The sequence below is a fragment of the Quercus lobata genome, chromosome 9 (genome assembly GCF_001633185.2).
Source record: "Quercus lobata isolate SW786 chromosome 9, ValleyOak3.0 Primary Assembly, whole genome shotgun sequence".
Taxonomy (NCBI): Eukaryota; Viridiplantae; Streptophyta; class Magnoliopsida; order Fagales; family Fagaceae; genus Quercus; species Quercus lobata.
This window is the reverse complement of record NC_044912.1, coordinates 5,892,738-5,905,359: the sequence shown is the minus strand read 5'-3', so window position 1 is coordinate 5,905,359 and position 12,622 is coordinate 5,892,738. Positions and strand designations below refer to the sequence as shown.

The window sequence follows — 12,622 nt, the reverse complement described above, 5'->3', positions numbered from 1 at the left end:
ATTATATATATATATATATATATAGATAAGATTTGACAATGGTGAGTGATCATAATTAATTTTAATAGACGAGGGAGATGAAAATATTAGTTCCATATTAGGATGATAATGTTGTTAGTGTGGATATCACATAAAAAATTTAGCGTCTATAAACAGAGTATTAAAAAGGCCTCACCAAGAACACTAGTGCCCCAACTATAGATACAACCCCACTTTTTCATAGGACAATCTTTCTAAAAAGGTCAAATATGTTCTCAAAGGCCATATATGTTAGTCATAAGTAAACCTGAGAAGTTGTCATCATCTTAAAAAGAGATTTATTGTGAAATGGTATAATGGTACACCACTGTAATAGTGCAATCATTTATGCTTACAAAAGAAAGGTACAATACCTTAATATCCAAAGACGGACCTATGTTAGGTAACATAGAATCCATTTGATTGGAAGGATGGAAAATATTGGGAGAACAAAAACTGAGAGGATAAAAATAAAATTTTAATTTTCACTATATTTGGTTAGGAGAATGGAAAAGTGAATCGATGGAAAACTAATGTAAATTTTTTTTTTTTTTTTTTTTTTTTTTTGAGAAGGTAAATTTTCTTTATTTGGTTGGGAAGAAAAATGAATATGGAAAATATAGATGGTACGAATTTACTCTCATGATGCTATTCAATAAATATTATAAATTTTTTATTTATATTATATAACCCACAAACATAATAAATACATTTATTTAATAATAAGCATATCAATCAAACATATATTTCAAATACAAATCCATACACGAATTAAAAAAGAAGGTTATTAAAAAAAAAAAAAAAAAACCATGATGCACATATAAATGGGCTTCATCATCAACCTGTACGTGTACAAATTCAGCGACTAAGGCAAAAGTAGAGGACATCGACAACAAGGTGAAGGTGATCGATGTCGGATTTTGTGAACAGTGAAATCGATAGGTGTGGGATTTTTTGGATGATGAAGTCTATGCGTCTATCATAGTTTGGGTATTCCTTTGACGCTTATGCTGACAACACGAATCCATGATTCCACTCTCCAGCACATAATAACTAGAGAAGGTGGAAAAGCATAGAATTGGCCAAAAAGGGACATCAAAAGGGATCCTTTTTAAGGTTTCAATGAAGCAAGATTAAAGTACAAAATTTGATTTTTTTTAAGAGAGAAAAAGGGAGTCACCACCCCATCCCAAGAGACTGATAAATAATTTTAGCAATGAAACCTGTCATTTGAAAGCTGTTGTTCAGATATAATAGGGACTCCTCAACAGGCATGAAGCAACATATGCAACAGTTTCATTTCATTACAACCAGGAAATCCATTAAAGGGAGTCTAGCTACCGACCAGGCTGCATTCACTTTTCAGCTGATGCTTCAGTGGGGGTTCTGGTAGTCATTTGGTCAACCGCGTGCACTGTGGTCTGAAGCTCCTCCCAAATGGCTTTGTACACCATCCTCTGCCTGTTAACAGCCGATTGTCCCTCAAAGGTTGAAGAGATGACATCAATGCTGCAAGCACGTCGCAGAGCAAATCAGTTTTGTAACTAATTAACCGCATGATCCAAAACGTCTGATATTCATGCAGATAGGGTTATTGTAACTTTCTTAGAGAAGATTTCTTAGCTTAATAGAATAATAAATGAAAACATCCCTTATAAGAGGTGGTACCTCCAAAACTAACAGAGTAAGCCTTTCACATTGATAAGCCCAAACTCACAAGCAATAGAAGGAAAAAGAAATTTCACCCGCATATTCCACATTTTTTTTGGGACTAGGTAAACACTCATGCATTGAAGGGGATTCAAATCCCCCAACCTCACCCACCACCCCATACTTATGGGGGGGTGGAGGGTAGAAGTGCCATTTGAACCAATGGCCATTCGCAAACATATTCCACAATTATCAGTTTATCACCAACCAAAACTCATTTGCTGCCTAGGAGACGAGCAGAAGTGTATTTTTCCCACCATATTCAAACATAGACATCTCTTCTACATACTCAAAGAAAATGTAAGACAATGCATCACTAAAGTTAATTTGTAAATGCATGATTAAAGGAAATAATAATGATTCACTATAAAAACAATAAGTAAAATAAAGAAAAAAAAAAAACTTGCACTAACTCTTTAAGGTGATACTTCAATCAAATTATATTGCAAAGGCATGGTCTTTCAAACCTATCAGGGTAGAACTTAAACATTTTGATTATACATGCATTGCTCCATGTTAAACGGTTGATAAGTAATACATTGTCATTGTCATTCTCCCAAGTGCATTGATGGACAATACAAAGTGAGTCACAGAAATGCAGATAGGATCAATCATCTTCAAGAGTTTGCATTTATGGAAACACAAGGTTTCCATGCAAAATTAGATCACTGATGTCAGGAATGGAAAGATGCTTGATATCTATCATGTATGCAGCTTTGAATATATATACAGCGGTTCTTTCTGATCTTTTTTGAGGAGACCAACACCTGGGCAATGGCCTTTAAAAAAATTCATCCAAATTCCTTTTTAAGGAGAAAATTATATCATGCTATGTGGAGAAAGCTGTTGTGCCAATAAGAACATGGAACCACTAGAACACCTAGAAAGTAAGACATTATCATTAACAACAGATTTATTTGGATAAGTACCTACATTTGTGTGTGTGTGTGTGTGTGTGTGTGTGTGTATCAATTAATACCGAGAACTTCCATTAATCATTCTACCAAGTAAATTCCATTAATATATTAAAAATAATAAATCAACTGACAAAAGCCCAAATACGTCAATTGAAGGTGGTTCACATGCATTTATTTATTTGGCTATAATCATAAGCCAGCAATAACATGATCTTACCTGACATGCCGACCATCACCATAAGCATCTCTCACAGTGACTGATTCTGCATTGAGATGTTCCTTGATCTGTTGAAGCAAATTGCAACATATTATTGGCAATGAGAGCTGGTAATATAGTTATTGAAAGAAAAAACTAATAGCCTATGAATGAAGGTGGATAAACAGAATCAACTCTAGAAAGAAATAGAAACAGAACCACCGCCCACCACCACCCCTCTCAAAAAAAAAAAAAAAAAACTTGCATCCTTCTTTATTGTTATCTTCCCTTCTTTTTTCTCTGTAGATTCATTTTTATAAACAATACGTTGAGATGAGAAAAGCATAAATTCACTGGAGGTGTACACAAGCTTTCCTTATAAAATGGCACAAAAACTTAATTTGTTTTTCAGTAGATGTTAACACTCAACATCAAATTACTAGTTTTTTCTGTGATTTTTTCACAGAGTGCCAGCGTTATATTTTCTCTGTAGATTCATTTTGATAAACAACACTTTGAGATGAGAAAAGCTTAAATACACTGGAGGTGTACACAAGCTTTCCTTAAAAAATGGCACAAAAACTTAATTTGTTTTTCAGTAGATGTTAACACTCAACATCGAATTATTCATTTTTTGTGTGACTTTTTCACAAAGTGCCACCATTATAATTCACATCAGTATCACCCTCCAACACAATTAGTACATAAATAAGGTAACCTTCCTCTCTATCCCACAAGTCCAACTCCATAGCAACTGATGTGGTAGTGAAATTTCTGCATTGTTCTTCTTTGATCTCTACCAGTGAACGGATTCATCACCTCTCTCTCTCTCTCTCTCATGCACACACAAAAAAATATGACAGATGTGAGAGTGGGAAAATGTGGTGTCATAACTTTTTCCTTGAGAAGTCATATTGAAGAATCCATTTAAAGCCTACAATTCCCCTAAGAATGGATCTCACTCACACACACATGCATGCACACATGTGTGCAGAATAAAAAATTACCCATTCCTCCATCTCCTGTTCCCCCCCAATATATGAGTGCAGTATCTTCTTCCTGCATCCTCCTGTTACATTTCTCTAAAACTTCCTCCACAATAAAGGATTGTGACAGTGCTGTATTCAGTAAAAGAACTTTGGTTGAGCTGGTAGGGGCAGTATGTGAAGATGGGACAGCAGGGGAATTTGGTTAGGGGTCCTATTGTGTCTCATGTGGTGTATTTAGTGTGAATGAAATGCAAGATGCTTTGAGGGACAGGAGCTCAGCATGACGAAGTTGAATTTTTTGTTTTTGAAGTCCTTATATGAGTGGACGACAACATGCTCAATTTCTTTTTCGATTGAGGTGTTCCTAGATTTACAGACTCCCTGAGCACTAAATAACAGTCATGTTTTTCTTGTTTGTTTTTCTCTTTAGCACTTTTTTCCTTATAATTCCTGTGTGCTTGATTTGAGTATCTTGTTTAATAAATTTATTTATTTATCAAAAAAATAAAATAAAATAAAGGATTGTGGAAGTGCCAATGAATTCTGACTCAAATTGCACTTCCTCCTCTCTTAAGGAAGGATGAAGGATGTGGTTGAAGGTCCAAGACCTACTGGGTGCTATGTAAATTGCCAAAAACAATACAATAATAAAGGATGGTGGTATTATTCAATAAGATGAAGCATGAAGCTAGGAGCTTATATATCAGAAATTTCATTCAGATGGGTAATCATGGCCTAAATGGCGATGCCTTTCCAACATAGTTATTGTTTTTTCTAGGCAAGACAATAGAGCCTTCACTTCAAGCTCTTGTTTAGGAACCTTGTTAGATCATTTTGGAAAACAATTTAGCAACTGCAATGTCAAGTTGATAATTCCATTTGAGTTCACAGTGGAGTATTTGCTTGACCCAGTATAATGAGATTCTACAGATAGATTCCAATGCATCCATATGGAACATCAAAAGCAATTTAACCCATTTCAAGACATATATAAAAAATTAAAAAATGGATGAAAACAAAACAAATTAAATTCTAATTCTTAAGAATTGGCATCAAATATCAAAGACCCAACAAAACAAAACAAAATTAAAACATAACCCCATCACTCTTAAACAATTCAACTATCATAGCAAAACAAAAATAAGCAAAGCTAGTTAATTTTTTTTTTCATTTCCCGGAATCAAAAACAATAAAAGCACAAAACCCAATAATCAAAATAAAAAATTTATATCATTTATCAGGAAGTTGCAAACCTTTTTCTCCATGGAGTGCATGAGAGGCGAGTCGATGGACCCAGCATCATTGACATTCGTGGCCCGTGTGCTGAACCTTCGACCACTCACCGGAACAAACCAGAACCCCAACGAATTCCCACAACTGTACTCTTCTCCAACACTGTTTTTACTATTACTATGAGATTGGAGCTTGGTACAACTGGTGCGTGCTCTGTTGAATAGCACAGCAGAGACAAAGGGTCTCGTTGGCTGAGCTTGACGGAGGAAGAGATTTCTGGCTGCTCGTGACGATGCTGCGAAAACGTACGGACGCACCATCAGCGTCTTGGCCATTGTAGTGATTTTGGGTTCCCAAAGATTGGAGCTTTTAGCTTTCTTCTGTGGCTGCTGAACAAGAACTGAAGAAGAAGAAGAAGGAGAGATGGGCCTGGGCTGAGTTTTGATGACAAGGCCCAAAAAAATAGTGTAGCGTATTATTGATGGGCCCAGTAACAAACCAGAAAGAAATATCATACTAGTAGAAATACTCAAGTATTAGGGTGTCGCCATCGAGGGCTTGGCTCAGCTGGCATGGTTCGTTCACTTCGCCTAACCAGTCTAGGTTCGATTCCCGCTATCAGCGGGCTCTTGTTGATGGGCATCCTCAATGGGGTTGACCCCCCACACGAGTCCCTCTCGTTGGGGCTCGGCGCCGTACTCGAGGGTATAATACAACCATAAGGGCCCTCATTTTGTTCTACCAAAAAAAAAAAAAAAAAAGTATTAGGGTGTCCATAAGTCGGGTTGAATAAGGTTTTATATAAACCCCTCATTTGAACCATTAGTTTGGGTTTCATGCATAAACTTGTTGTCGAACGAACGTTCGGTTGGCCATTCACAAGTTTACTATTCAATGTATACAAATTTTCAAAAAATGTACATAATTTTATATATTCAACATATACCATTTTTTTTCATAATTTTATATACTCGACACTCACATATAAACCTCCTAAAAATTAGAAGGATTGATATAATGTGATGTGTGATTTGATCAAAATTATGATTTTACAAACGTACACAATTTTTCAATGAATTTAAACAATTTTGTAAATTCAATGTACATAATATTTCAAAGAATGTGAACAATTTTATACATTCAACGTACACAATTTTTCAAGGAATGTACGTAAACAACTATGTAGATTCAACGCGCACAATTTTTCAATGAATATACACAAATAATACAATTTCGCATATTCCATGTACACAAATTTTCAAGGACAATACACAATTCTTTATATTCAACATATATAATATTTTCAAATTATGTAGATTTTTAATATGCACAAAATATCAAGTTCCGAACATTCAACATACACAATTCTTTTTTTGATGGGAACAACATACACAATTTTATATATTCAACGTACACAATAATATAAATTTAACATATACAATTTTTCATACACAACAAAGGTTCAAAACTTCAAATCCCTCCTTCCTATTAATGTATTTACAAAAAAGTTGTTAAAATATTTTGCATAAATGAAAAAAAAAAGTACTTATAAGTGAAAAACCGTTGAATGGAGTCACTTTATTGAAAGAAACAGAGAGATTTATGGATGGACTAGGAGAGAAGTTGCCACCAGCAAGAAGAGTTTATCCTCCACCATGAATCTCTTGTTTATTTTTATCGTCTTTTGACATATAATCAAATATGCACTATAGCATGTCATATGCTTTCCATGTGGAAACGAAGGAAGTACAAAAATCAAGTTTCATGTTACAGCCTCCAATAATATTGTGTCACATCATAATTTTACAAACAAGAGGTTAGATGTGGCTACACATGATCACACTTCGACGTCGCCCACAACATCTCTGGCAACGTGTACGGGTAACAGGAAGAAGGTTGCTTTGTGTTTTAATTTTTTTATTTTTACATTAGCTAACAGTGGAATGTGATTATGTGTGGCAGCATCTGATCTCTTGTTTTTAAAATTCTGATGTGGCACAATATCATTGTAGGGTGTAAAAGTGATCCTTTACCCTACATCCTTATTTTTATTGAATTTAATGTATACCTAAAACAAAGTGTACAGTGTTTTTTTTTTTACTTCAACCTTGATATGTATTGAAATCAAATGCAAGCTCGAAGGTTTAGCAATGGAGGAAGTGAAGAGAGAATGAACATTACATAGAGAATGAGCTTGAGAAAAATGATTCTGTATATATTAAAATCTGCTCTGTTTCTTATATATAGGAGCAGAGGAGTGGTAAGCTACAAGCTACATAACAGAAAAACTAACCTATCCAATCTAATCATGACAAGTGTCATTACTAATGTAACTAATAAACCTACTCTTATGTACAAACGACATGCCGTTCTGTACACCTAATACAAAATCATTTATTTACACGGTAAGTAGCTTAAGCAGCAGTAACTGAACAATAGCTGTAACTGAACAATTGCATTCTATGCTTCAAACCAGCTTTAATTTCTAATACTCCCCCTCAAGATGAACCATATATGTTGATTAAGTTCATCTTGGAAAGCAAGTGAGAGAACTGTTTCTGGCCTAAAGCTTTGGTAAAGAAATATGCAATCTGGTGCCGTGTAGGAACATGAAATGTTTTAATGACCCCATCTTCAATTTTTTCTCGAATTAAATGGCAGTCTATCTCAATATGCTTCGTTTGTTCATGATACACAGGATTGGCAGCAATATAAAGAGCTGCTTTACTATCACAATAGAGAAAAGCAGGTTGAGTGTGGTTTAAACCAAAGGTTTTGAACAAAGCAATAAGCCAAACCACCTCACTAGTGACTGTTGCCATTTATCTATACTCGGACTCAGCAGAGGATATTGACACTACTTGCTACTTTTTACTCTTCCAAGAGATTAGTGAATCTCCTAAAAACACACAAAACCTTGTGATTGACCTTCTGGTGTCAGGGCAGGCTGCCCAGTCAGCATCACAGTAGCACTTCAATTGCAATTTTGATCTTGCAGACAGGAACAACCCTTTACTTGGTGTGTGCTTCAAATATTTGAGAATTCTGTATGTAGCTTGAAGATGAGGTACTTTAGGTGAGCTCATGAACTGACTTAATTTGTGGACTGAATAGCAAATTTCAGGCCTAGTCAATGTCAAATAGAGAAGTCTCCCTATTAACCTTCTATACAATGAAGCATCAGGGACTGCATCACCAACTGAATTGCTGAACTTAGTTGATTGGTCCATAGGAATGCTTGTTGGCTTACAAGCTAATATACCAACATCAGACAGCAAATCAAGAGTATACTTTCTCTGACATAAGGAAATTCCATTTGAAGTTCTTGCTATCTCAAGACTTAGGAAATACTTCAAAGTCCCCAAATCTTTGAGCTTAAACTTGCTGTCTAGAAATTGCTTAAACACATTCACAGCATCCACATCATTACTAGCAATAAGAATATCATCAACATAAACAAGGATGATGATCATAGAACCTCCCTTAATCCTTGTAAAGACAGAGTAGTCTGCCTTGGATTGAACAAAACCTTGACCAACAATTGTAGAAGACAACTTTGCAAACCATTGTTTGTTTGCCTGTTTAAGCCTATAAAGAGACTTTGTAAGTCTACAAACCTCCCTTTTGCTGCCAAACCCAGGTGGAGGAAGCATGTAAACCTCCTCATGTAAGTCCCCATGTAAGAAGGCATTGTTGACATCCAATTGAGTGAGATGCCAACCATGAACAGCAGCAAGTGCCAAAAGAGTTCTGATAGTAACATACTTGACCACAGAAGAAAAAGTCTCATAAAAGTCTATACCCTCAGTTTGTGTAAAACCTTTAAATGAGCCTTATATCTCTCTACAGAACCATCAGCCTTTAACTTGATTTTATAAACCCATTTACATCCAATTGGCACCTTACCTAGAGGAAGCTTGCACATAACCCAAGTATGGTTGGCTTGAAGTGCATCAATTTCAGCCTTCATGGCTTCAAGCCATTTAGGATCAAGCAAAGCTTGAGCATAAGAATTAGGTTCCTTAACAATAGTTAAAGCAAGGGCAAAGGATTTATGGGAAGAAGAAAGTTTGGCATAAGACAAAGTTGAAGCAAGAGGATAAAGGATACCTGTATCACCAGAAGCAGCAGTGGAATCTGATTGAGGAAGTGAAACTGTGGTAGACACATGTGCAGAAGCCAAGTTGCAATAATAGTCTTGAAGATAACTAGGAGTTTTTCTAATTCTAGTAGACTGCCTAATAGGTTGAACAATAGGAGGAACATCACAAGATGGATTAGGAAAGTTAGAATCTTGGTGAACAAGGTCAGGAAACTCATCAAGAGGAACAACCAGATCTAATGTTAAAGAAGGAGTGAACTCTGCAATAGGAAAAGAAAGACTAGAATTTGGTATGACAGGTTGAGTAGGAAACATGGAAGGGCAGGAAGAAATAAAAATTGGTTTAGAATGGGACAACCAATGTTTAAAAGGAAAAATGGTTTCCTTGAAGACAACATCTCTAGAAATAAAACAAGTTTTAGTAGCCAAATCATAGACCTTATAACCCTTAGTACCAAAAGGATAACCAAGGAACATACAAGACTTAGCCCTGACATCAAACTTAGTCCTATCTCTAGATAGTGTTGAAACAAAACACAAACAACCAAAAATCCTTAGATGACCATAAGAAGGAGAATGTCCTAAAAGTTTCTCATAAGGAGTGATATTTTGGAGGAGTAGACTAGGTGTTCTATTTATCAAATAAGCGGCAGTGAGAACACAATCACCCCAAAACTTAAGAGGTAAATTGGCTTGAAACCTTAATGCTCTAGCCACAGTAAGGGGGTGTTGGTGTTTTCTCTCAACAACTGAATTTTGTTGAGGTGTTTCAACACAAGACAGTTGGTGCATAATCCCTTTAGATGCATAAAAGGAATTTAGAGCAAACTCAGGTCCATTGTCTGATCTAATGACCTTAATAGGAAGATTAAACTGAGTAAGAATGATATTATAAAAGGATTGAATCAGAGATGAAGCTTTTGACTTATATTTCATCAGAAAAACCCAAGTACACCTACTATAGTCATCTACCAAGGTGAAAAAATACCTAGAACCATTAAGGGATGGTGTGGAATAAGGACCCCAGATATCAACATGTATTAAATCAAAACATGCAGATGAGTGAGAAACAGAAGTAGGAAATGATAATCTTCTTTGCTTAGCTAATGGACAAATAGAACAATCAAAAGTTTTATTATTGCAAGAAATGATAGTTGGTACAACAGATTGCAACAAATCAAGTCTCTTGGCAGATGGATGACCTAATCTACAATGCCATAGACTAGTTGTATCAACAGAAGGCACATTACAAGAATTAAGAGTTGTTATAGATGGAAAAGAAGATGAAAGTTTGGAAAGAGTATCTGAAATATATGATGGCAAGCTGCTTTGCAATGTGTATAGTCCACCTTGATTTCTACCCAACCCGATCATCTTCCAGAGCTGTAAGTCCTGAATGAAACAGTATTGTGAAAGGAAAATGCAATAACAAGAAGGATGTTGGGTTAGTTTACTAATGGAAATCAGATTAAAAGAAAAGCTAGGTATGCAAAGCACATTATGAAGAATTAAGGTAGAGGATAATTGCACAGTTCCAATGTGTGTGACTTTAGCCATATCACCATTGGGAAGCCTAACAGAAATTTGTACTACAGAAGTAATTGAGGTGAAAAATGCAAAAGAATGAATCATATGATCAGTGGCTCCACTGTCAAGGATCCGATCAGTGGATTGAATATGAGAAGTATTGATGGATGAAGAAAAAACTAAGTAGCCAAGGGAAGGAGTAGACCAGATACTTGATATCTCATGCCCTTGAAGATCAAATGAAGGCTAAGTGATGATGTTTGCAACCTGATGAGTATTTGCAGCTCCCTCAGAAGGTCCTTGAGTGCCAAAATGACATTTGGAGTTCAACAAACCAAGTAACTACTAATATTCTAACTTAGTAAGGCTAACACCTTCACTTGCATCATCTTCAGAAGCAATAACATTGTTGGCAAATGGTGGTAAAGTAGTTGAAGCTTGACCTTTGGCAAACTTGAACTTGTAGCCTGGAGGGTATCCGTGCAACTTGTAGCACCTGTCAACCACATGACCCATAGCACCTCAGTGGGTACATTGTGGCCTACCTTTCTTAGCATTCTTAACATTCTTTGCTGCTAAAACTGAAGGTAAAGCAGCTGCAGTGTCAATCTGCATCTTCTTGGCAGCACCTACCTTCCTTTGCTTCTCATCTTGAAGTATAAGAGAGAAAACTTTGCTTAAGGGAGGCATAGGATCCATAAGAAGAATCTGTCCCCTAACAACAGCACAAGTCTCATTCAACTCCATCAAAAAAGACATTGTATAGTCCTCTACTTGATGACCATAGGTAAAGGTCCTAAAATTGGTGAATTCATCCCAAAGTCCCTTAAACTTAGTGTAATATGCATTGATGGATAAATTCTCTTTAGTCAATTCAGCTCAAAAATTCTTGGTTCATTGCCTTGCCCATACCTATACTGCAAGTCAATCCATACAACTTTAGCAGTCTTGAAATACACTATACTTAGTTGTAAATCCTTAGAGACAGAATTAAACAACCAAGCTAAGACTGTGTTGTTACACTTACACCAGGCTATGTAATAGGGATGATCAACAGATTGAGGCTTGGGAATAGAGCCATCAATGAACTCTAGTTTGATCTTGGCATCTAAAGAGATTAAAATAGCCCCACTCCAAGTGTTATAATTCTCCTCAGTAAGAGGTTGAACAACCAATGAAACACCAGGATTATCACCACTGGATAGGAAATATGGACTGGAGGAATTTTCCCAAGGCTGGGCAGTATGAGTAGTTGCACTAGATGTACTTTCAGTCATACTTGGTACAATAGTGAAGATACAGAATCCCAAACAAGAATTAATGAAAGGAAAAACCAGAATTGACTTTCCAGAGAGTTCTTCAAAGAACAAGCAATGAAAGCAACCAAAATCAAATCAAGATTCAATTTACAATCTTGATGAAATCACAACAGAGAACTACAAATTGGGAATTGAAATCCTAAAACTGGAAAGAAATCAAATCAAGATTCAATTTGCAATCTTGATGAACTCACTGCAAATTGGGAATTGAAACCCTAAGATTGGAAAGAAAACAAATTCCAATGATGAAGAAGAGAATCTAGATTTCAATGTGCCAAAGAAATCAAGATGATGAACTTAGTGCAAGAATTAATCAGAAACACAATGAAGAAAATTACTAATTGATCTAAAAGAAGCACCAAGAAATCGAAAGAAAGAAAGAAAGAAAAAAATTGAACTAGGAAGAGTCAAAGAATACCAGACGTGAATGATTCTCTGAACTAGTTCAGCTCTGATACCATATTGAAATCAAATGCAAGCTCGAAGGTTCAGTAATGGAGGAAGTGAAAAGAGAATGAACATTACAGAGAGAATGAGCTTGAGAAAAATGATTCCGTATATATTAAATATCTGCTCTGTTTCTTATATATAGGAGCAGAGGAGTGGTAAGC

The 12,622-nt window shown here is 35.8% G+C and overlaps 2 protein-coding genes across 2 annotated transcripts; both read right to left on the bottom strand.

Annotated features, from left to right (window-relative positions):
* Positions 1-985: 985 nt before the first annotated feature.
* Positions 986-5,461, bottom strand: LOC115958834 (protein BOLA4, chloroplastic/mitochondrial). The gene is made up of 3 exons (XM_031077078.1): positions 5,084-5,461; positions 2,863-2,930; positions 986-1,527 (listed from the first exon to the last, which is right to left on the bottom strand). The coding sequence occupies exons 1-3, from the start codon at positions 5,396-5,398 to the stop codon at positions 1,374-1,376; spliced, it is 537 nt and encodes a 178-aa protein (XP_030932938.1). The 5' UTR covers positions 5,399-5,461; the 3' UTR covers positions 986-1,373.
* Positions 5,462-11,214: 5,753 nt separating this feature from the next.
* Positions 11,215-11,969, bottom strand: LOC115961119. The gene is made up of 2 exons (XM_031080153.1): positions 11,605-11,969; positions 11,215-11,488 (listed from the first exon to the last, which is right to left on the bottom strand). Exons 1-2 carry the CDS (start codon positions 11,967-11,969, stop codon positions 11,215-11,217), a joined length of 639 nt encoding a protein of 212 aa, XP_030936013.1.
* Between the last annotated feature and the right edge of the window lie 653 nt (positions 11,970-12,622).